The sequence below is a fragment of the Trifolium pratense genome, linkage group LG2, assembly GCF_020283565.1.
Source record: "Trifolium pratense cultivar HEN17-A07 linkage group LG2, ARS_RC_1.1, whole genome shotgun sequence".
Classification (NCBI taxonomy): Eukaryota; Viridiplantae; Streptophyta; class Magnoliopsida; order Fabales; family Fabaceae; genus Trifolium; species Trifolium pratense.
The window spans coordinates 16,618,458-16,643,836 of NC_060060.1; the positions used below are offsets into that span (position 1 = coordinate 16,618,458).

At 36.3% G+C, this 25,379-nt stretch overlaps 3 protein-coding genes across 4 annotated transcripts in view; 2 read left to right on the plus strand and 1 right to left on the minus strand.

Annotated features, from left to right (window-relative positions):
- Positions 1-564: 564 nt before the first annotated feature.
- On the plus strand, positions 565-2,938 carry LOC123907636 (pentatricopeptide repeat-containing protein At1g31920). Its single transcript, XM_045957978.1, has one exon. The coding sequence runs from the start codon at positions 965-967 to the stop codon at positions 2,780-2,782; it is 1,818 nt and encodes a 605-aa protein (XP_045813934.1). The 5' UTR covers positions 565-964; the 3' UTR covers positions 2,783-2,938.
- A 2,159-nt stretch (positions 2,939-5,097) lies between these two features.
- Positions 5,098-17,727, plus strand: LOC123907639 (vacuolar protein sorting-associated protein 25). The gene is made up of 6 exons (XM_045957983.1): positions 5,098-5,384; positions 5,642-5,781; positions 6,334-6,387; positions 6,468-6,556; positions 6,642-6,717; positions 17,364-17,727. Exons 1-6 carry the CDS (start codon positions 5,326-5,328, stop codon positions 17,483-17,485), a joined length of 540 nt encoding a protein of 179 aa, XP_045813939.1. The 5' UTR covers positions 5,098-5,325; the 3' UTR covers positions 17,486-17,727.
- A 4,908-nt stretch (positions 17,728-22,635) lies between these two features.
- LOC123907640 (protein AE7-like) overlaps positions 22,636-25,379 on the minus strand; it is a 40,474-nt gene continuing 37,730 nt past the window's right edge. For both annotated transcript variants that reach the window (XM_045957984.1, XM_045957985.1), the window contains exons 5-6: positions 23,591-23,636; positions 22,636-23,129 (exon numbers count right to left, since the gene is read on the minus strand). In XM_045957984.1, the coding sequence (XP_045813940.1) occupies positions 23,029-23,129; positions 23,591-23,636 (147 nt within the window). In that variant the 3' untranslated portion in view covers positions 22,636-23,028. The remainder of the gene's footprint in view (positions 23,130-23,590; positions 23,637-25,379) is intronic.

A 25,379-nucleotide genomic window follows, 5' to 3' on the forward strand; every position in this document is an offset into this window, starting at 1 on the left:
CAAAACTGCAATGCAAATTTGAGTTAACCAAGTTGCATATTACAACCATTATATATAAGAAGGATATATGGGTATTTTTGTCATTTACGAAACATATATCTTTCTTTTCTCTTACTTTCTATTCACTTTCACTCATACCAAGCAACTAAAAAATAATCTCACTTTCCACTTATTTTCTTTTCTTTACCAATCTTTCCTTTATTTTCTCATCCAAACAAAACCTTAATCTTCATTTACTAACACATCCATCCACGTGGCCTCACCTCAATCATCCAACCATCATTATAATTCCCAAAATGTAATTATATTGTTAAAAGAAATAATATTTTTACTAAATTATCTCTATTAGTTATAAGTTTGTTTCTTGAAAATAATGCATGTAATAGTTATTAAGGGATACAATTGAAAAGTGAGAGTATTATCTAAAAATTTGAAGAGAAAATTATTAAATCGTAAAAGGGTATGAAGTATAGTATCTAAATCCAAACATACACACATGGCAACATATGAGAGGTCTTCTAACTTGCAAAAAGGCTTAATGGGACCAAACATTATCCTATCCAGAAATCCTTTGTCCCATAATCCCTCCCATAATGCAACATTGTATGTGGTCTCAAAAATGCTCTTTCAAATTTCATGAATCACACTCAAATCCTCTCTCAAACCCTCTCTCAAACATAAATAAAACACACTCTTCTCAAATTCCACATTTTTTTCTTTTTTGGCTCAAAAAGAAAACCATCCAAAACTACACCAATAAAGCTTCATACATACTTCAGAATTTTAGCCAGCTGAATTTCATTTCAACATGTATCATATCTGGTGAAAGACTATATCTTTTCTTAAATTTCTATGATATCAGATTTCGAGCTCATTCATTCTTGCTTATTTTCAAATTTTATTACATATGTTTCATAGTGTATTTTCAATTTGTTGAACATAACATGGTGGTGTTAGTGAAAGAATGACTAGGACAATTGTCCTAAGCCAAACCCATTTTTTGTCGCTACCAAATAATCAACCTAATAGCATTGAATTGAGCAATAGTTTCAATGAAAAGGGTTGGTTATGTTTACTCAAAAGATGCAAAAACATGGAAGAATTTAAACAAGTTCATGCCCATGTTTTGAAATGGGGTATTTTCTTTGATTCATTTTGTATGAGTAATCTTGTTGCAACTTGTGCTTTAACAAAATGGGGTAGTATGGATTATGCTTGTTCAATTTTCAATCAAATTGATGAACCTTGTAGCTTTGATTATAACACAATGATTAGAGGGAATGTTAATAAGATGAAATTAGAAGAAGCTTTGTTGCTTTATGTTGAGATGATTGAAGAAGGTGTTGAGCCTGATAAATTCACATATCCTTTTGTTTTAAAGGCTTGTTCTTTATTAGGCGCGTGTGACGAAGGAATTCAAGTTCATGGACATGTTTTTAAGATCGGTTTTGAAGGTGATGTCTTTGTGCAAAATAGTTTGGTTAACATGTATGGTAAGTGTGGAGCGATAAATTGTGCTCGTGATGTGTTTGATAAAATAGGTGAGAAGAGCGTTGCTTCGTGGAGTGCTATTATTGGGGCTTATGCTTGTGTGGAAATGTGGCATGAGTGTTTGATGCTTCTTGGGGAAATGAGTAGTGAAGGAAGGTGTAGGGTTGAAGAAAGCACATTAGTGAATGTGCTTTCTGCTTGCACTCATTTGGGTTCTCCTAATCTTGGAAAGTGTATACATGGGATCTTGTTGAGGAACATTAGTGAACTCAATGTTGTTGTGGAAACTTCATTAATTGATATGTATGTCAAGTGTGGATGTCTTGAGAAAGGTTTGCGTGTGTTTGAAAATATGTCGGAGAAGAATATATTTTCTTACACTGTAATGATATCCGGGCTTGCGATTCATGGACATGGTAAAGAAGCTCTTAAAGTTTTCACACAAATGGTGGAAGAAGGTTTCGAACCAGATCATGTTGTCTTTGTCGGTGTATTGAGTGCTTGTAGTCATGCCGGTCTTGTTGACGAGGGTCTACAATGTTTCAAAACCATGCAATTTGAGAAGAAGATTAATCCAACGGTTCAGCATTATGGTTGCATGGTGGATCTCTTGGGAAGAATTGGGATGTTAAAGGAAGCCTATGAACTCATAAAGAGCATGTCAATTAAACCTAATGACGTGATTTGGAGGAGCCTTCTAAGTGCTTGTAAGGTTCATCTTAACTTAGAAATTGCTGAGATTGCGGCCGAGAATCTTTTCGTGTTGAATCAAAGCAATCCTGGTGATTATTTGGTGCTAGCAAATATGTACGCAAAGGTGCAAAAGTGGGATGATGTAGCCAAGATCAGAAAAAAAATGGCTGAAAAAAGCTTGGTGCAAACGCCCGGGTTTAGTTTAATCGAAGCAAAGAGGAAGGTATACAAGTTTGTTTCACAAGACAGGTCTATACCTCAATGGAACACCATCTATGACATGATTCACCAAATGGAATGGCAATTGAAGTTTGAAGGGTATATACCAGACACATCACAAATTTTGCTTGATGTAGAGGAAGAAGAAAAGAAAGAGAGATTGAAATATCATAGTCAGAAGTTAGCAATTGCTTTTGGATTGATACATACATCTGAAGGATCTCCTTTGAGAATAACAAGAAATCTTAGGATGTGTAGTGACTGTCATACTTACACTAAATACATTTCCATGATCTATGAAAGGGAAATTACTATAAGAGATCGTCATCGTTTTCACCATTTTAAAAATGGAACTTGCTCTTGTAAAGATTATTGGTGAATTTCATTATGTTTATGATTTTGTTGTTAAGGGTTCGTTTAGAAATTAAGGGCGGTATTTTCCTGCCTCAATTCACGTTTCCCACACACATTTGTTATTGCTGTTATGTCTGTATATATTTTCAAGTTCCTTTTGTAACTCATTTTTTCCTTCTTATATTTGAGTACAAGATAACAAAATTAAGTCACAAAAGTTCCTGGCTTATATAAACAATCTGTCTACACTCAGACATATTGCCATGTTTATTACATAATTGATCAACTGCCAATTTTGAATTCATCTCAAAAGCACTCATTGAAGAGTTCGAAAGTCGAAAGAGTCCCAATGCCTCTCCCTCAACACCTTGGATGTAGTATGGTACCTGATCAGTTCTAGCCAAGAGTAAAACACCTTGCTCGTCCCGGATACACATGCCAAAGGTAGTGATGGCTTGATGCTCAACAAAATCCGCATCAATATTATGCTTACCAGTTTCTGCAGGAAGAGCTTCCCGCTGCACTGGGTTGACAGGAGCACTGTCGTGGTCTCGTAGACTGTCTTAATAGCTCCAGATTTCTGTACCTGCATCAATATTATCACATAGGAAACAAGTATCAGGACACTGGACACCAATCTTGGAAGCCCTCCCTTGTTGGTACATAACTCTTGCAACATCTCCGACCAAAAAGCTTCACACAAGGGAAACTTTCAACTGCCAGACTTTATTCCACTTGTCTTGCTCTTTCAGCGAAGACATGCCAACGATTATTGCGGCTAGAAATTTATATGCATATCTGACAGTGTAAATTCCACTTGCATTATGAGCCCATACGAGCTAGTCATGTTCACTTCAACCATTGAAGTTTTTTTTTTTTTTTTAATCAAACTTGCTTCAGTAGGGCCAAAAAGCTGATCAATAATATCATTACTCCAAGTTTTGGCCCCATTTTGCATAAGATTATTCACTGTCAGAGTGTCAGTGACAGAAGTGCTGGAACATTCTAATTTGTCTGTAAAATATGACCATCCCAGAGCCAAAGAAATCCATAAACAGGGATTGATTATTTTGAGCCTATACCCCACTTGTAGCCGGCTTTGACTAGCGCGTTAGCCGGCTTTGATTAGATGCATCCAACACATGCAAGTCCATTCCAAAAATACAGGGCATTGAACAACCGAGCAACCACCGGAGATTGAAGTTGATGCATAAATTTTCAAACTTGTTTACTCAAGATAGCAATATTAAAAGCATATAAATTACTAATTAAGCGACATACCTCCAAACTCTTTTGGTATTGTGAGTTTATCCCACGAAAGTTAACGAATTCCTCTTGAATCACCACTATTCAATCCCACGAGTTCAACATTCTCTCCATTTCATCACTAAGCGAGGTTGGGATAAGATACATGCTCATGTAAGTAGGATCAGATTGATGGCCACAAATTTAATGAGGATTGCGCCGCGACCTATCATGGATCTGTCAGGAACTTATTCACATTCACATATGGTCCTTGCCATTGCCAAAGTTGAATGCATCTTTTTATTCTGTCCAATCATTGAAGAGAGACCAAGATACTTTCCAGTTTCCAGCATCAACTATCTATCTCACTCCAATAATCGCAGCTAACGACTGTCTATTTAGCGCAAAACATTGCCACTGAAAACTCTTGCGAAGAAAATGAAGAAGGTGATGGATAAATATATTTAAGAGGAACTATTTGTTCCTGATCATACCTTATGTGCAGAAGTGAAGCACAAAAAGCCATAGAAAATGTAAAAAGTGAATTTCAATTTTAGTAAATGAGAAAAAAAATGTGACACAATTTTAGTAAATGAGAATAAAATGTGACACCTCATTTAATCATTAAAAAAAATTACGCGTAATTTCTCAAAATTATAAAACCAAGATACATAGTTCATCAAAATAACAATTTTTCAATAGTTTCTCAAATGTGGTTCACTAGTCGGTATGGGCGTAGGACTTGTACTCCTTTTCCTTTTTGGTGTTTAAATCCTGTGTCTTGTATTCTGAGCACTTAGTTTAGTGCTCTTTGTTGTAAGGGTTTGAGTACCCCTTTGCACTCCCTTATAATAAAATTTTGATTATAAAAAAAAAAAACAATTTTTCAATCAACCCTTGAATGCTCATAAATTAACAATTTAATGGATAATTACAGTTTTTCTTCCACTGAGTTTTAGATCAAATTGTATGTATGAATTATGTGATGTTTACTAAAAAAATGTTATATACTATATTATTTTAAAAGAAAAAAACAACTTTTTCTTTTTTTGATAAAAAAAAAACTTTTTGTTTACTACTTATAAAAAAACGAAATTTTGTTTCAAAAACGAAATAGTAGAAAATTTTCCCCTTTCATCGTCTTCTTCCTCCACTATCATCGTGCTAGGATTTACAGAGTTCCAATTTCCCCCTTTTCCTCTTTTCGTTCGTTAATGTAACCCGCGAAATCAACTCAATCACGTGACACAATACAAAATTCGTCACGTGTCTGCAACTGATTGATAAAAATTTCGAGCTTTTGAAATTGAAAACACTTGAAAGATGCAGAAATTAGGAGAATTCAAATTACCTCATTTCTTCAATTACCCACCTTACTTCACGTAATTCCATTTTTTTTCTTCACTTATTTTCTTCTAATTTTATTTTTTTACTTTTCAAATTTTCAAAAATAGAATCTTGTTGGTTAATTCCCCTTTTTGTGCATATTTTATTTAGGGTTTAGTAACATTCTTGTGTAATTCAATTTTTTCCACTCATTTATTTGCAAATTTTAGTGCATAATAATGGTTGCTGTTATGATTTGTTGATAGTAATAAAGTGATTGATTAGGATTGTGATTTTGGTTTCTGCTTTTCAGTTTGCAGCCAGTAAGGGATACTAGAGAGAAACAGATACAATTATGGAAAGAGCTTATTTTAGATTATTGTAAAACACAGAAGGTTTTTGTAATTGGACTTGAAGAAGAGTTTCCTTTATTTACAAACACTGTAATTGAAAGTAAGTTTGAATTTCATGCTTTCTTGATGATTCTGGTGGTACTTGTTGAGTCGATATGTCCTATTTATAAATACCTGTTTGGATTGACTTATTTGAGCTTATACACTGACAAAAGCACTTGTGACTTGTGAGACTATTTAGCACTTGTAGTTTATGAAAACAGCTTATATAAAATTAGTCTGACAACATTTTTCTTCTTGCTATAGAAATAGCTTATCCATAAGCACTTGTAGCGTAAGGGCCCGTTTGGATTGACTTATTTTTGAGCTTATGCAAAACAACTTATACAAATAAATAAGCTTTTATGTATTATTATAAGTTTTTCAAGGTAGTTTATGAGAAAATAGCTTATAAAGATACCATTTTTGTTAGTTAAAACTTATGAATTAACATAAAAGTTTATTTATTTGCATAAGCTATTTTTATAAGCTCAAAAATAAGCCAAATTCAAACGGGCCCTAAGTTGTTTATCCAAATAGGCCTTTAATTTTGTGTTTTTGTTTATTTCCACCTTTTTGTTGAATGATTGTTTTCTGATTTTCGATAGTGCAGGATCTCTTACGTTTGAAGCCAGAGAAGCTTTTCTTTTGGCCTTAGTTTCTGAGGGTATGCTTCATGTTTTTGGATTTGCAATGCTTGTAATTGGGTTGGGGGAAAGTGTCTAATTTTTGTGTTCTGTTTGACAGGACGAGCAGAATGGATGGATAAAGGACATAGAAAATGTCTTATTCTCTGGCATCGGATTCAAGAATGGGCTGACATTTTACTACAGTTTGTAAGTTTAAATGTCTAGTTTGATATTCACTTAATGCAAATATGTATTTATTGCCTTGTGATTGAATTTACTGTAATATCGATAGGCAAAAGATAATGGACTGGAAGATGGTGTTGTGACGATAGAGGAAATACGCTTTGGGACTGAATCTCAAGGAACAGGTAACGTGTTGAATGTTGCCTGTAGGTTGTGTTTAGTACTATATTTTCAGATAGGTCAATCTGGTTCATTATAGCTGTCATAAGATAAGATGAAAGTCATCATGATAGAGAACCAGTATGCCAAAAATGTGTTTTTGGATATTACCCTTAGTATAGGAGTCAGTGAAATAGTACTGAAAAATGGTTATACTTTTATTTTTATCTTTCTTAACAGTGATGGTGGAAAGTGTGCAAGCAATAAAATGATATTAAATACAAGATGTTAAATTTAAAGGGCTTACAAATCCATTAACAATTTAAAGAGCTTGACACCATTACAAAAGTTGTTTAAAACTGTTTTATAAACAAATTCTTCAAGTGAAAGACTTGAGCTGCAATGGCATGCCACATTTCTTGTTTACTTGTGTTAATGTAAATGGCCAACCCTCCAAATTGGTAAAATATAAGCTCAATGTTAAAATGTTACGTTAATCTCATTGTTAGAAGGCACTAGTAAATAGTAATACCAATATATATGTCAATGAAAATTCTAGGCTTGAACTTGACATAACTTTTCTGCCATATATTCTAAATGATTTTATTCTTATGATTGGAAATCATCCATGTTAAACTAGTTTAAATCATCATTGTGCGTATATTAATTGCTGAAACTCAGTACAAGTGGTCCTTTGATGTCAGAGCTCTATTGTCTTTCATCTAACATTTGACCTTTGCCACTGCAAGTTTGGGTGCTGTACTATAAAATGAAACCTTCTCAAAACTGTTACGTACCCAAACAGATGAACAGTAATAACAGAAAAATATAGCAATGAAGGAATAAAAGAGACTGAGTTATTATTAATTGGAATCAGGAAATGTTTACAGATAATGAATACACCCTTTACTTCCCAGAGCTGCACTCCATTTAGGAAGCTATAACTTCCTAACCATAATGCAATACACAAAATATCAGAATGAATTCTCTATCCTCCACTAGCTCCCTATATCCTTGGAGCTGCCAACAGTCTCTAACAAACTACTGACCATGTCATTCATTCACGTTGCTAATTCCTTTCTTGCCCCTACGAGAATACACAATCCACTCCTTGCACCCCTTTCTCCCATCATGCACCAAAGACTCACTAATTGGGCCTAATTCTTTCTCATTGGGCCTAACAATACTTCCCCCTATAAGATTAGCCTTGTCCTCAAGGCTAAATTTTGGAAACTGACTTTTGATGGTAATCACATCTTCCCATGTTGCTTCCTCTGCCAACTTCCCCTTCCATTGAATTAGAACCTGCAGAATGGTTTCTCCCTTGTTCTGAATACCACGAGTAGCCAACACCCTCTCTAGTTCAAACATTTCTGGCTGATCCCCTGTCATCCCATCTGGTAGTTCATCTTCACCTTGGTAATCCCCTACAGCTTTTTTTAACAGCAAGACATGAAACACCGGATTAACCTTTGCACTTGGAGGAAGTTTGAGACGATAAGCCACTGCTCCCACCCTTTCCAACATCTCATACGGACCATAATAATGAGCTGCAAGTTTTGCATTGATGTGTGCCACCACCGATTGCTGTCTGTGAGCCCTCAACTTAACAAACACCCACTCCCTTACTTCGAAACTTCTCTCCATTCCCTTCCTGTCTGCCTGTTCTTTCATCCTGTCTTGCGCACGCTGCAAATGAGCACGCAGCTGCTTCAAAGCCTCGTCATGCTCTACCAAATCACGCTGCACAGCTTCCACTCGTGTTTCTCCAAGTCCCCACCTCATAATAGTTGGAGCAGCACGCCCATAAACCACCTCAAACGGTGTCAGACCTGTAGATGTGTGATAGGTAGTCTCTGATATGCAATAAAGCACCTCTAGTATGTCTCAAGGCACCTATTCACTACTTCCGTTTGGCCATCGGTCTCGGGGTGATAGGCGAAGCTCATTTTGAGTTGAGTCCTCTTAGAATTGAGAGTTGGGCCTAACTCAACCCTACAAAACCGGCTTGTAAGTGAGGATTGCCTCTTCTTTATAAACACATATTCAGGCCATCTCGCAACTGATGTGGGACTTGTTAACAAGTCCCTTGCAATTTGAATAAATCTTTCCAAAAATGGCTCACAAAAATAGGGTCACGGTCACTAACAATGGATGAAGGTACTCCATGTAAACGAACCACTTCCTTAGTAAAGACTTCCGCTATTCCCTTAGCCGTATAGGGATGTTTCAAAGGAATAAAGTGACTATATTTTGACAAACGATCCACCACCACAAAAATAGCCTCAAATCCTTTTGATTTGGGAAGCCCCGTAATGAAGTCCATTGAGACATATTCCCACACACAGTCCGGAACAACTAACAGTTGTAACAACCCTCCTGGGGACAATGCTAAATACTTTTGTCTCTGACACATCACACGCACGGACAAATGCTTGAACTCTGTTCTTCATGCCCAGCCAATAAACATTTGCAGCCAGACGACGGTATGTCCGATGGAACCCTGAATGTCCTCCTTGAGGCGTGATGTGAAACTCTTTTAATAATTCTGGTATCAGCTCAGATTCAGTAGATATCACAAGCCTCCCTTCATAAAACAGTACACCCTGTTTAAGACTAAAACCTGGATGCTTATCAGGATATGCTGCAACTCTTGCATTATGGTCACTAACTTAGCATCATGTAAAGTCTCCTCTCGTGCCTGTTGTAAGTCCTGCCAAATGGGAAAAGACATCAAACTATTCAGCTCACTCCCTTCATTGACTCTAGACAACGCATCTGGACCTCTATTCTCTTTTCCCAGTTTGTAAACATGTTGAAATCATAGCCAAGCAACTTAGCTGCCCAATTTTGTTGTTCCATGGTGATAATCCTTTGCTGTAACAATTGCTTCAAACATTTTTGGTCGGTAGAAACCACAAAACGACGGCCCAAAAGATACGGTCTCCAATGTTGTATAGCAAGCACCGCGGCCATCAATTCCTTCTCATAAGCGGACTTGGTTAGATTCCTTACCCCCAATGCCTTACTAAAATAAGCTACCGGCTTTTTGTCTAGCATTAAGATTGCGCCTACTCCTCCACCCGACACATCATACTCAATGACAAAAGGCCTATCAAAATTAGGAAGAGCAAGTACAGGGGCTGATGTTAATTTACCCTTCAAAGCATCAAAAGCAGCTTGTGCCTCTAACCCCCAATGGAACACATCCTTATTCGTAAGCTCTGTTAAAGGTCTAGCTAACTTCCCATAGTCACAAATGAATTTACAATAGTAGCCGGTAAGTCCTAAGAATCCTCTCACCCCTTTTACATTCTTAGGAGTTGGCCACGTCGTAACACTCGCCACTTTGTTTGGATCCACAGCTACACCTTCCCCCGAAATTAGATGTCCCAAGTACTCTACAGAATTTCGAGCAAAGCTACACTTCTGTTTGTTGCATTTGGCTCAAAGCTTTCTGCCCTCTTTCTCCCCCTACCTGGCGCGCCATAGAACACCACCTACCTCCCCAGCCATGACCCTGCCTCCTAAGAATGCATTGAAGGGTCCTCAGCTCCTCCGTTCGACCTCCCGGACCTTGCAAAGTCACCCACCTACCACCATGCCAAAAATTCATGGTCTGCTTTGTCCAATTAACTACTGTATCCCCAAAAGTCCTCAACCACTCCATACCCAACACCAACATCCAGTTCCCCCAATTCAAACAGATACGTATTGACTGACACTTTCACTTCACCTACAGTCATAACCACATCAGAGCATTTACCCCTTGTCGCTGTTTGAAACCCGTCCTCCATCTTAATCGTCATCTCCGGCGTGTCTTCCACCTGCCAACCCAACTTATGAATCAATTTCTGTGAAATGAAATTCTGGGTTGCTCCGCTATCTATCAATACCAATATCAACACCGGTACTCCCTTAATGGTTCCCTGTAGCTTCATGGTTTGTGATTGGCTCTGTTGTGTTGTGGCTAAGTTGTTGAGGCTCAACATACTCATCTCGCCGTCGACCTCCCTCCTCGTCGGAAACTTCCATCGCCAGCACCTTCCCTGCGTCGTCTTCATTCTCGTTGTCTGCTAACACCAAGACTCGCAACTGCTTGTCTTGACACTTGTGCATTGGGTGGAATGGGCCCCCACATTTAAAACACAAGCCCTTTTGCGTACTGTCCATCAACTCTTGGTAAGATAAGTGTGTAAACCCCCTATCTCTTGGGACAGTAGGGACACCCCTCCTCTTATCCTCCAGGTCTCCTTTCCCACCTTTAGGCCCACTAGGCCCAAACTTGTTTCCACCCCCAGATCCACTTTCCGTATCCCTTGACATAAACCCAATCAGATTCACTACTTCGACCCGCTCCAGCTTGACCCGGTTTACTTGTGGACCCGGATCTGGAACCCAGGTTCTGACCCCAATTCACCACGGTCTTCTTCCTTGGCATTCAACCCTGGAGCACTGGTTTTCCTCCGATAATAATCCGGTAGGTCGGACCAGTTTGTTACATGCCCAAACAGATGAACAGTAGTAACAGAAAAATAAAGCAATGAAGAAATAAAAGAGACTGAGTTATTATTAATTGGAATCAGAAAATGTTTACAGATGAGGAATACACCCTTTTCTGCCCAGAGCTGCGCTCCGTTTAGGAAGCTATAACTTCCTAAGTGAAAACTGAATATATTATTATATTTCAAGTTATGAATAATTTACAATCACTAATGTGTTTATATAGGCTATTCTAACCTAATGGGCTCATGGGCCAAATACAAATTACTAATAGAAGATTACTCCTAATAATAGAATATTTACTATTTATTTACAACACTCCCCCTCAAGCTGGTGAATGAATATTTATCATTCCCAACTTGGAAACAATTCTTTCAAAGTTATTGCCGTTCAGCCCCTTAGTTAGAAGATCTGCAAGGTTGCCTTGGGAAGAGACATATGGAGTGCAAATTAGACCACTATCTAATTTTTCTTTGATGAAGTGTCGGTCAACTTCAATATGTTTGGTCCTATCATGTTGCACTGGATTATGAGCTATGCTAATAGCAGATTTATTATCACAATAGAGTTTCATTGGTTCATCACTCTTTATCCTCAAGTCTTCCAAGATGCTTTTCAGCCATAGTAATTCACATATACCTTGTGCCATTGCCCTGAACTCTGCTTCAGCACTAGATTTGGATACCACACTTTGTTTTTTACTCTTCCAAGTCACAAGATTTCCACCTAAAAAAGTGCAATATCCTGTAGTTGATCTCCTATCCACAATTGACCCTGCATAGTCAGCATCAGTATATGCTTCAAGTCCCACACTTCCATTTCGTTCGAACAAAATTCCTCTACCTGGAGTTCCTTTCAAATATTGAACAATTCGGAGTGCAGCTTGTAGATGAATCTCCTTTGGTTGATGCATGAATTGGCTGACCAAGCTTACAGCAAAAGCAACATCAGGTCTAGTATGTGATAAATATATTAGTTTGCCGACCAATCTTTGATACCTTTCCTTATTAACCGCAACATCTTCTTCTGCATTCCCCAACTTTATATTTGGATCAATTGGTGTACATGCAGGCTTGCATGCTGTCTTGCCAGTCTCTTGCAAAAGGTCGGTAATGTATTTTTGTTGGGATATGAAAATTCCTTTCTTAGAGTGAGCCACTTCTATTCCCAAAAAATACTTCAATTTTCCCAAGGTCTTAATCTCAAATTCCTTGGCTAAGTGTTGACTTAACATTTGCTGCTCCTCTTCATTATCGCCTGTTACGATAATGTCGTCCACATACACCAATAACACTGTGACTCCCCCTGACTTAGAGTGTTTAACAAATAAAGTATGGTCTCCTTGACTTTGTTTGAAGCCCAAACCAACCATAACTTTGGTGAATCTTCCAAACCAAGCTCGTGGTGATTGCTTTAGTCCATATAAAGCCTTTTTTAACTTACACACGGTGTTGGCAGCAATATCTTCACGATATCCAGGGGGTACATCCATGTAGATCTCTTCTTCAAGTTCTCCATGAAGGAAAGCATTTTTTACATCAAATTGCTGCAAGTTCCAATTGTAATTAGCTGCTAAAGATAATATCACCCTAACAGTGTTCATTTTTGCAACTGGAGCAAATGTCTCAGAGTAATCTATTCCATAAGTCTGAGTGAACCCTTTGGCTACCAATCTTGCCTTGTACCTCTCAATAGATCCATCAGCCTTGTATTTTACAGTGTATACCCATTTGCACCCTACAGGTTTCTTTCCATTTGGTAGAGAGACCAATTCCCAAGTATTGTTCTTATCAAGTGCCTCCATTTCCAAATCCATGGCTTGTTTCCATTTCCTGTCAGACAATGCCTCAGACACGGAAGTAGGTATTGTGGTAGTGTTTAGACTTGTGAGGAAGGCTTTATGGGTAGTTGATAATTGTTCAAAGCATAAGTAATTGGATAGAGGGTAAAGTGGCTTGTTGGTGCAGGTTCTAGTATTTTTCCTATGGGCAATTGGGAGATGTAAATCTTTAGAGTCTACTGGTGTTATTTCTCTGGATTTTGGGTTTTTATGTTTTATCAGAATGGATTCTGGTTCCCTTTGTATGGTTGAGCTAGATTCTGGTTCCTGGGTATGAGAAAATTCTGAAATTGAATCACTAGAGTTTGAAGGGTCAAGGAAAGTTACCTCATGTAATGTTGGATCGGACTCATGGATATGAGTAGATTCAGGAATGGTCTTTTTTCTTGTGTATACTAAATTCTTCCCATATCTCACATCAACACCAACATTTTCATCTTTCTCAGAATCAATTTCAGTCTCAACATTGTCAACTTTAGTTTCAATATTTTCAAGATCAATTTCAGTCTCAACATTGTCACCTCTAGTTTCAGCCTCAACTTCTGGCCCGAAATTAAGGTCAGGGAGTATAAGAGACTCATCTTCCTTACTTGTGCTCTCCCCCTGAAGATGAGTTTGAATGAAGTAACTTTCATGTTCATGGAAGGTGACATCTCGAGAGACAAAGAATTTATGAGACGGTGGATGATAACATTTGTAACCCTTTTGGGTGGAAGAATACCATATAAAGACACACTTTAAGGCTCTAGGATCAAGTTTCCCTCTACCATCACTATGGATATGGACGAACGACTTACACCCAAATATTCTAGGAATGAGATTACAAGAGGTGGACACATCAGGATAAAATGAGGATAGAACCTCCATAGGAGTTTTAGAGGCAAGGACACTAGAAGGTAAACGATTTATGAGATACGATGCGGTTAAAACCGCCTCTCCCCAATACTTCTTGGGAACCTTATTTTGGAATAATATAGCACGTGTTTGATCTAACAAATGCCTGTTTTTTCTCTCAGCAATCCCATTTTGTTGGGGTGTTTTGACACAAGAGGACTCATGAATAATACCCTCTTTTTGACAAAAGGAATTAAGTCCTTGATTGAAGTAATCTTTGGCATTATCAGACCTGACCCTCTTAATACTCACTCCAAACTGGTTTTTTACCAATGAGAAAAAATGTAGAAACACAGAGGTAACCTCGGACTTTTGTCTTAGTAAGTAGACCCATGTAACCCGAGTGCAATCATCGATGAAGGTTACAAACCATCGAGCACCCGATATATTTGGAACATTAGAAGGACCCCACACATCAGTATGAATTAAATAAAATGGAGAAGTACTCACTTTGTTACTGACCGGGAAAGAGGCACGTTTGTGTTTAGCAAGTTCACACACCTCACAACAAAGACTCTCAACATCTAAATTTTTAAAAAAGGAAGGAAATATTTGTTTCATGACTCTAAATGAAGGATGACCAAGGCGACGGTGGTATAGAAAGACTTTCTCCCTGTTGGTCTTAATTGATTCCGAAAAAAGTGAGTTGTTGTTGTTGAGTGGATTTGGGGGGAGATTTTGGTTATCCAAGTAATAAAGACCATTCAATTCTTTCGCATTTCCAATTGTCCTCCCCGAATGCTTATCTTGAAAAACACAAGCATTGTCATAAAAAATAGCATTACATGATAGGTTTTTGGTGAGTTTTTGTATGGAAATTAGGCTAGTAGACAATTTGGGAATGTGAAGGACATTTCGTAGGATTATAGATGGACTTATTTGGATATCTCCTTGACCTGCTACAGTTAAAAGGGTACCATCTGCTGTGGATATTTTCTTGTTACTGAGACAAGGTGAATAAGTGGAAAATTGTGTGGGTAAGGGTGTCATGTGGTCAGTGGCTCCAGAATCCAGTATCCAATATTGGTTATAGGGTTTATCCGAAGCATTAAATCCAACAGAAAATTGAGACTTACCAAGAGAAAGTGGAAACGGAAACATACCTGAATATGTCAGAGAAGTTGTAACCGTTGTTGGTGTCTCCAATTCACTAAGAAAAGATTTCAACCTCTTTATTTCATCTTGGTTGAGTGGAACAAATCCTTTTTTTGACATATTGACCGATGTCATGTGATTGTCTTAATAAGGAGAACAAAATAGCAAAAAATCCAAGTTTTTTTTTTTGAATGAACAGTGACGCGCAGTACTGCTATGAACAGTACGCGCGTGAACAGTGTCGCGGATGAACAGTACCACGTGAACAGTGATTTCGCAACTGTTTGCTGAAACTGCAATAAAGGCAGTAGTAACAAATCCTAATCCTGCAATGAAGGCAGTTAGGGTTTATGACCGCAATGAAGGCGGCTAGGGTTTATGCGGAAGCAAGGCCCTCAAAGAACGAGAGCTCTGATGCCATGTGAAAACTGAATATATTATTATATTTCAAGTTATGAATAATTTACAATCACTAATGTGTTTATATAGGCTATTCTAACCTAATGGGCTCATGGGCCAAATACAAATTACTAATAGAAGATTACTCCTAATAATAGAATATTTACTATTTATTTACAACACTAACCATAATACAATACAATTCTCTATCCTCCACTATCTCCTTATATCCTTGGAGCTGCTAACAGACTCTAACAAACTACTGACCACGTCATTCATTCATGTTGCTAATTCCTTTCTTGCCTCTACAGAATACACAATCCACTCCTTGCACCCCTTTCTCCCATCATGCACCAAAGTCTCACTAATCGGACCTAATTCTTTCTCACTGGGCCTAACAAAAACAGACTAAGAAAATGGTAGAAAAGATGATAGAACCTTGCGCTGTTTAATATTTGAAATGATTTATTCATGAAGAGCCGTATACGGTGAAAATAGGGTATAGACTACTAGTTTATTGGTATACTATTGGTTAAATATTTTTGAATCGATTTATTCATGAAGTGCCGTATAAGGTTTAGGGTATAGACTAGTATGTAATCTAAGAACAATATACTACAACACAGACAATTAACCATTATAGGCTGTGTTAACAAGCTAAGAATAAAATGAAACGGACTACTACAAAGATAATCTCATGTCAGCAAATGATATGTCATTAACTCACTAGCAGTGGCACCCGTGGTGTGCTTATATAGGGAACAGTTTTACTTATGGTGGAGGAGTTGTGATTATTTTAAATATAAACAAAATTGAAATAAAGTGTAAATCATGAAGTTTTTAAACTTTATGAAGTTACTCAAATGTAAGTTGATGTATGATCCGATTCTCTATGATTACTTTAAAATAGTAATAATTTCATTTCCTATTTTTCTGATGGAAAGATGGGAAGTAGGATCAAATATGGTGGGTGAGGATTCAAATTTTCTTTTCTAACATTTAAGTTGAGTTGAAAATCAAATATGGAAAGAGGTTTTAGTTTTTATGAACAGCACACACAATCTAGTACGACATTGACTCAGGGATATCATATAACAGATTTTGAAAATCATCAGACATTGACTCAGGGATATCATATAACAGATTTTGAAAATCATCAGACACACTCGACTGTTACAATCACATAAAAGCTGGTATAAAATTAATATCAAAGCATGACATTAAACCTAAAGAGTGAGTCAATAATCTAAAGGTTAGAACAAGTCATTGTGAACATAATTAAATACTTTTGATCTGATTATTGTGGTGTTTCGATCTTGATATAAAAATTCAAAAAATAAAAATGAGAAATTTTAAAATACAAGTAGAAGTGTGTCTCTGACACACAGTTATATAAATAAAGTGGAACCAATTTCAAAATAATGGACATGTTTTATTGGTGATTGCCATGTTACCTTGTAAATATAGACTTGCACACATCATCACTTCTAGTGTCTGCATCAGGCTATACGCATTGTATTCAAGTAGCTTATGGGAGAACTTTGTGATGAACTCTGTCTGAATTCAAAAGCGAATATGTTTCTAAGTAACATAACTTAGCATGTAATTTCATGATAGATACTATATACATCATATGGTGCCAAGTAAACTTGCTTATTGACCCCATTCCTCGCCGTGAAACAAGAAGTGGCTTACATTTCCTTCACGTTGAGTGTTGTAGTTATTGTCAAATAGCCCTTGACTTACTTCACAAACTTACATTTATAAATTTATCAGCTGTCCTTTTAGAGTGTTTTTTACTTTTTATTATGATTATATATATATATATATATATATATATATATATATATATATATATATATATATATATATTGTTACTTCTTGTATGCTTGACCTTGCAATTGTTTGACATTGGCTCTCATTGTTTTTGTTATATTGCAGAACTTCAAGGGATAGACCGGACTATATTGAATCGGGCATTGAAACTATTAGAACAGAAGGGGAAGCTTGTGGTCTTTAAAGGAACTTCAACAGATGATGAAGGAATTAAGTTTTCTGTATAATTGTTGTTTGTTAATCTGTTGAATCTTGAGAAATTTCAAATGATATTCTTGTGAGATCTTACTATACCCATCTGACTTGTTGAGTTTGTTATCGTGCACGATATCTAAGATCAAGCTGGCGAAACAAGCTATCATCTTTTATTTTGAGGTTTTGTTTGTGATAAGTGCTTGGCTTTGTTGCATAATCTTGGTTAACAATGTAACAAGGCATTTGAAGGCAGTAAACATCATATGACTCCTTATTATTTTGCGCAACAATTAAAGATTAAAACTTAATAATAATCAAGATGAAAAGGGGTGACTGGCGTATGCCTTTCCCTCGGATTCATCCGAGCCCTTGACGTATGACTCACGGCTCGGGTAATCCTCGTCTTAAAAAAAAACTCTAAGGAATCCCCACTTAACTTTTAATTACATGTTTGCCAATAATAATCACCGGATACGCCTTTTATCTGTTTCTCATCTCACCTTCGTCCTTTTCTTTTGATTTCCTTAAATTAACTCGAAAACGACTTAATCATCCTCACTCTCGGGCGTTTTCTTAAAAACTCCTAAAAATAACTAAACACACTCAAATTTTTTCTTCCGCCCTTGCGCGGCCCGTCAAAACTCTTTTCGCAAAAACAGGTGACGTTTTTGTCCTTTCTCCGTAACACAAACAATGTTTAAGCTTCCAAAGTGCGAGCATGCAAGCAGCGTTTAAATACGAGAATGCAACTTAGACACCATTCGTCTAAAAGCAACCAACCTATAAACATTTTTTACCTAGAACTACGTAGCTTTGAGTTTCTCACTGCACCCGGGAATACGTAGGAGCAAGATTCAAACATCTTGTCGAGCACAATAATAAAAAACAAATTTTTTCCCCCATATTGATAAAATACGAAACAGATATAAAAGCAATTAATTCAAAACACATTAAAGCAAACAAACTTTTTCCCTCTAAAAGGTTCCCGTTAGGTATAACGGATGTGAGAGCCTGAGGGGTGCTAATACCTTCCTCTCGCATAACCAACTCCCGAACTCATCTCATGGTTCTCGGACCATCTTTTTAAGGTTTTCTCGATATTTCTCTTTCCCTTTATTGGAATAAATAAAATTCGGTGGCAACTCTGTTTTTCGAATGTTTACACTCGAGGTTTTTTTCGCGCCGCAACAGCCACCCTCACCGGATCCAATGATTAACCTTGGAGTGTTAATTTTCATGAAATCTCATGACCATAAAAATTCCATGAATATCTCCCAGTAATGTAATCAAAAGTTAACCAGATTAAGTAAATATAAATGTGATTCAAAAATAACTAAAAAAGACAACAAACAAACTAGTTAAACTAAATATTCACATTTTTTATTTAATAAAAATGGAAATAGTGCATGGGGGAGAGTTTCACATTTTATAACCTAAGTCTATACTTGACATCATCGTGGATCAGCTTTTGAACATCTCGTGGGAAAAGTGACGTTTTCCTAATGTTATCAAATATTCCCTCCGTTCCTAAGGCTTAAAACTCAAGCCGTCATGACATTTTTTTACGATGCCTTGTCATGACAATCGAAGATACATCTTCGATCGCTGTGACAAGGCATCGTAAAAAATTACCGAAGCCAAAAATTGGTATAAATAAAATTACAATTTGGAGATCTTACAATCTTGGTCCAAACTATCGAAGACAGTGATAAACAATGTATCAACTAGATCCATAACCTGCCAAATAAACATAAATAAAATAGTAAAGTTTTCTCTCAACAATTATAAGCACCGAAAATATGCCAATGTAACAAATGAAATACTCTCAACATTACCACATCATATTTGTAAAAGAAATAAACAAAATAAGCTATCGATCAACACAACAATGGTTCTACAGTTTGAACAAGTATATAGTACTGTATAGATTAGAAGCCAAAAAAAATGATTATGAATTGACAAGGACTTTAAAACAACATAAAGAATTTTCAATCCACATCATAATAAATTCAAACAAGTAAATAATGGAAAAGAAACTTACTTTCAACAAATTGAAACGAAACTTTCAACATACTCCTTGGAAACAAACCACGGAAAACTATTGGTATATTCAATTTTCTCTACTGGATTATCTCTCGAATTATAGAGAATTGGTTGCTTACCTGTATCCCATGTCAATGTTGAATATGTTGGTTGTTGTGTTGTTGTGTTGGAAGTTTCACATTGCTTAGGTTCCCGAGATGTGAAGTGTATAAATATGTGAGGGCAACCTCACCCTTTGAAGGATAAGATCCAAGCATATTTAACGGTCAATACAATATCAATGTATCACCATTCTCAGAAAGACATAATGAGAACAATACCGATCGAGAACAAATGATATTATAAACACATTAGAAGACCCTGATAACTAATTTTAAGGAACTAAATCCAGGACTCTTGAACTCCAAATTACTTCATCTGCCATATAATTAAATTTGTTCCATTAAAATTATGACAAAAACAAAGGGAGTCCATCAACACAGCAAGAGTCAGCACAACCAATTATAACCAATTAATCAATTAAGACTCCTTGAGGGAGAAGCAATTGACGGTATTTCGAACTCAAATCAAGCGAGATGATCACAAATTGGGACTCATTTCCTATGGCCAACCAATTAAGATTGGCATTAAGGGGTGGGATGGGTAGCTCAACTAGATAAACTAGTTGAGCTAAGGGTTAAAGGAGTTGGAGGTCCAGGGTAAGTCCTGGCAAGGAGAAAAACTAACATAACATTGAAATATACTAACGACTAACAATTTGTCATTAAAAAAAAAAAAACCGTCATTAACATATGCATACACACGTTGATAAAAATTAGGAACATAGTCAAGAGGATCCAACAGATAACTTCGAATATTTTTCCAAACATTATCACCAAAACTAAAAACTTCCACCTCACAACTACTATGTGTATTAAACACCACAATCTTATAAGTCTCGGTTGAATTATCAGAACCAAACACGAAACTCCACCAAAAACAGTCCTTGCCATAAAACTCTATTTTGTTAGATGATGTCCTGGTTGTTGGGTTCCATAAATAAAACAAGATAATGTATTTAACAATATGTCGTAGGAACCAACAACATTGAGGTAAACACGGTTTTCGTTAATTCGGAAGTAAGGGACCGTGATAGTGCCAGATGTGTTCTCCAATAAACGAGACATTGGGAAATGTGCGACCCTGAAATTACAGCTTTTTTGCTTAAACTGCGAGAATAGTGCTAGGTGCTTGTTTCTTGCCGATCACTTAAGGTGAAGTTTGACGAATGTGGGATCAGAGATTAGGGTTTTCCATTATTTGCTCAAGCACTTTAGTCTCATCAGAGATTTTACCTGAAGGAATGATAGAACTTCTATGATAAGTTCATTAGGGATGGATACATGCAACATTTGAGCTTTGCTTAATGCGGGAATGGATGCTGAAGAAAAAAAAAACCTAACGAGTTTGAAGCGTGGTGGTAAAGTAATCTAACAATTAAATTAATTTTTTATGGAATAAAATAAATTTAATTGATTTGCTCCCAAAGTGCAACGATTGGTTATTATAAGAAAATCATAATCTTTTTTTGGTTCCTCAATAAACGATTTTTAGGTTTATTTTTTTTACTTTAATCATTTGACTTGCATATACTCTCTTGAAAATTATCTTTGTTCATTGGTTAGTTGCTCGGTTGAACCATATCTCAAATTGGTTGATTTATCATGTATCTAAAATTTCCAAAACTGTCTCAAACTTATTTTTATGAAACAAAAATTTAGATTAGAGAAGACACGTTCTCATAAAAGATTAAAGAAGTTTCGTGTATGCATCACAGCATAACTTTCAATTTTTTTTGTTTTTTTTGAACAAGGCATAACTTTCAATTATTAGAAACAATTTGTTTCCAGATATTCAGTTTCTGCATCAGTACTGTGATAGTGTCCATATTTAATACATAGAGGAGCTATTTGTTACACTTCGAAGTTCATCGCCTGGAATTCGACCAAGAAGGAGATTTGAATCACATTGAGAGATTGAATAATTGCAAATAGAAATTGCACTTTTTGCATGCACATCTACTACTATTGCTGCAGATTTAGAATTAAACACATTTTAGACCTTATATATGGTTGTATCACCCTTTTGCATTTGAGAAGTCGTGTTTTCAACATTAGGCATTGGAGAAAATGTTTCATCTACAGGTTTATTTGAGAAGGCATGTTTTCAACTTTAGGCATTTGACATTGGACAATGGCATTGACCCTGAGTATCATTCCTTGCAACCAAAGTAAGAGGTGTGACAGTATCTTTATTTTATGCTACTTAGATAATTGAACCAGATTTTTAAGTGTAAATGTACTACTAGGTCTGTAGGTCAGTCCTCATGGTCTCTTGTTCCTTTTGAGCATTGGAAAGTCTGTTACATTTAATTCACACTACTTGAACTGAGTAGTGAGTATCATTTGAGCAATCAATACCCCTTATTCTGCTTCTTGTTTATATTATGACATGAACAGTTAAGCCAATCTAGAGGCTCTATACAATGCCCAAAGGAGGACAGCCAATCAAACATACATGATGCTGATTATACTTCTTATACTTTAGTCAAGATTCTTCTTTCAATGCAAGTGTACATAAATGTTTTTGGGCTATAAAGGAAGGAACATGAAGAAAATAGGGTTTCTGTTATTCAGATTTGGGGTTTTTAAGGAGGAAAATAATTGTCTTTCTTTCATTTTGGTCCCTAATGACACATTAACAAGTCAACTTCAAAATGGTCATGTCAGCAATTTTCAAAGAGTTAACATCCCTACTTAACATCCGGGACAAAAATGACTAAAAAAGTGCTGCATGGAGGATTGATTTATGTTTTCATGAAAGTCAGGACTGTTATGACAATGCGTTACACTTTTAGGAACTAAATGATGGTTTGTCCTATTTCTATTGAAGAACATCATCTACGGACTACAGTACCTACTATAATATACATTTGTACATTTCTTATATTCCCTTTCATGGAGACGTTAAAATAGTGGGTTAAGTATTCAACCACGGCCAGTTGTAGCGGTAATCGCCATAATAGTTCAAGATATATCATTCTAAACACGGTGTGTAAAAAAAAAGTTACTACAGAGAAATTATATTCTGCAAAATGATCTACTTTAATTTTAAATAAACTTCAATCAATAATCGTGAGAAAATACAGAGCAATTATAAGAATGTAGACAGAAATTGAGTATAAACTCAACAGATCTATAATCTATAACCATGAAACATAAGCTGACAACTTTTAAAAAGAATTTTCCTTTTCTTCCCTAAAGCAAACAATCAAAGACCATGATACCTCACCCAGCTATCAAAACCTTCAACTGTGTACTCCTATAATCCTATTAAACTACAATTAATGTAGTACGCACAGATTGCATGACAAATATGTCCTCTGCAATCTAAAACAAAAATATCATACAAATAAAGTTGAGCAACTACTAGCACAGGTTCAAAAGCATCTACATACTCGTAGAATTGGGAATTGGGAAGAAAGAAACCTCCATCATTCATAAGATGGCGCAAGGCATTCATCAACCATATCCACAAGGTTTGGGTTTTCAAGTGCAGCTGCTACACGCTCTTTATCATTCAGTTGTTTGTTAACTGCAAACATATTTTTGACCAAAATTAATGAATATAATAAGTGTGAATGTCCAATTTATGATCTATGATTCATAATTGAGAATTCAAAATCATTAGCCAAATTTAAAGAAACGTGTGGCAATTCATTGATTTGCTCCTTCAGAATCATCCAATAAAATGAAGCAGCAAATATAAATCATATTTTCCACCCCAAATAAATATAAATATTTATAAGGCAATTTTTCTGTAAAAGGTACATCAGCAGAGTGATAAGTGTATTGCTTCAAAAAAGTTTTGCACGTTTTACCCATGCCGTGCCTTGGTACTTCTTCATCGAATCTCGTAGTCACAAAAATAGTACAACTTTTCTAGACCAAACATGTAAAGTACTAGAGAATGCTTCGATACACAAATAAAAGCCTCGCTAATAACAAGGGTTATACATAAACAGAGGGAGAAAAGAAAGAAAGGTGAAGAAAAACCTGCAGCTTCAGTTGCATGAGATCCAGGTGCTACTCTGATGTCCACCTAACCAAAATTTAAATATCATCAAGACAAACATAATAAAATATTAACAGCATAGGGGTTTCAAAGCTCAGTTGAATCTTTCATGCAATCTGTAATTACATGGAATGTATTCTCTGTATAAAAAATATGGAGACAATAATAGTTTGACAGTATATAATATCATTGTAACAGGAAATATACGTATTAGGTTATTAGTGTTTTAAATATTAGTTTTTTATTATGTCAATTTACCTTTGTAGCCTTTGTGGTTGTATTTAAAAGCGTTGTGCCTCATTTGAAACTTAATCAATCAAACATTTCAACAAATATCTTCTCTCAAAAACTCTCAATTTATCTTGACATTTAGCTCTATTTCACCGAATTCCATTCTTCCATTGGAGTTCCAGAGTAGATCTAGGATTATTTCGGCTTCCCGAATAATCCAAAGTAACAAATCCGTTACAATTGGTATCACGAGCCTTCGATCCGGCGCTCTTAATGGCTGCTCCGAAGAAAATTTTGAGTGCCCTAGAAGTGGAAAACAAGATAGCAATGGGTTTATGTTTGATATGTGATGAGTCTTTTACAGTAGATCACGCAATGAAGCACAAGGGCATCCGACTCGTAGTGATAGAAATGGATGAGGAAGATGCGAGCAAGTTCAGGAAGTTGCTGGAGATTCACAAGTCACAACAATCTTTTTAACCTACAAACCCCAAGATTGAACTCCACAATAACAAACCAACAAAATCCAACTTCCTCTCAATATTGCTATTCAGAAACCATGCTGTGAAATCGATTGCAACTACAACATCATGTGGGTGGCTCTTCGGCGAACGGCATCGGAATAACACAAACAGAAGAATGCGAAGAACTTCAGGGAGTTGTACGTAATTTTTGGCAACCAATGAAGCCAACCCAGCAAACCCCAATTTCGGATCCCAAACACAGTTAAACCATTGTTTCAGAATCCGTCACCTCGCCAGAAAGGATGGGTCATGGATGCAGATAGGGTTTGTTGTCAAAATCTTTCATCCCCAAATTGCAATATGCTCTCTTCCCAGAATTTTACGGTTAATTCCCAGGTAACTGCCTATCTTGAACATTGTCTGAAAATTTTCACAACTAGATTGGGTGATAATACACAAATAGCTGTTAATGTCTAACCCCACACACTCAAACACTTTGAAGATAAATTTCCTGCTATCCACGAGACCTCAGAACCCACTGTGGCTATGAGAAACATACCATGTTTTAGAGCTGAACCCATCTCAAAAACACCTATGATGAATAACCATACCCATGTTCAGATCCAGATTACTATACCCATCGTTAACAAGGTACCTAGGAGCTTTAATGCATCAGAAATGGCAGATAAATTGACAAAAAGTTTGTGTATATTAGGTGCCGAGTCTTTTACTTTAGACCATGAAATGAAGCATACGATACGAGTATTCAGATTTTAGTGAGGGAGATAGATGACAAACAACATGAATGTGTAAAAGCAAAGGTACACAAAGATGTAAGTATGAGTGGTAGATATATCAAAAAATTGAAATGGTCATTGGAGATTTTGATTAGAGTCTCAGACTACCCACTCATGAAAGTAATTGAACCTTTACTAGATCGAGAATGTATTGAAGTTTCAGAAGGTGCAGCAGGTAGTGAACTAATTGAATTAGATTGCCAACATGATTCTCTTGATAGGAGAAAAGAATTGGTAACAACTAGTTGAACTGAGACTTCTGTGGACAAGCTGCGCGA

Bases quoted from the DNA above. Each gene is read 5' to 3' on its own strand.
- LOC123907636 (XM_045957978.1), top strand. From the start codon at position 965: ATGACTAGGACAATTGTCCTAAGCCAAACCCATTTTTTGTCGCTACCA.
- LOC123907639 (XM_045957983.1), top strand. From the start codon at position 5,326: ATGCAGAAATTAGGAGAATTCAAATTACCTCATTTCTTCAATTACCCA. The intron at 5,782-6,333 runs GTAAGTTTGAAT...TCGATAGTGCAG, and splicing joins TACAAACACTGTAATTGAAA to GATCTCTTACGTTTGAAGCC. The intron at 6,557-6,641 runs GTAAGTTTAAAT...TAATATCGATAG, and splicing joins CTGACATTTTACTACAGTTT to GCAAAAGATAATGGACTGGA.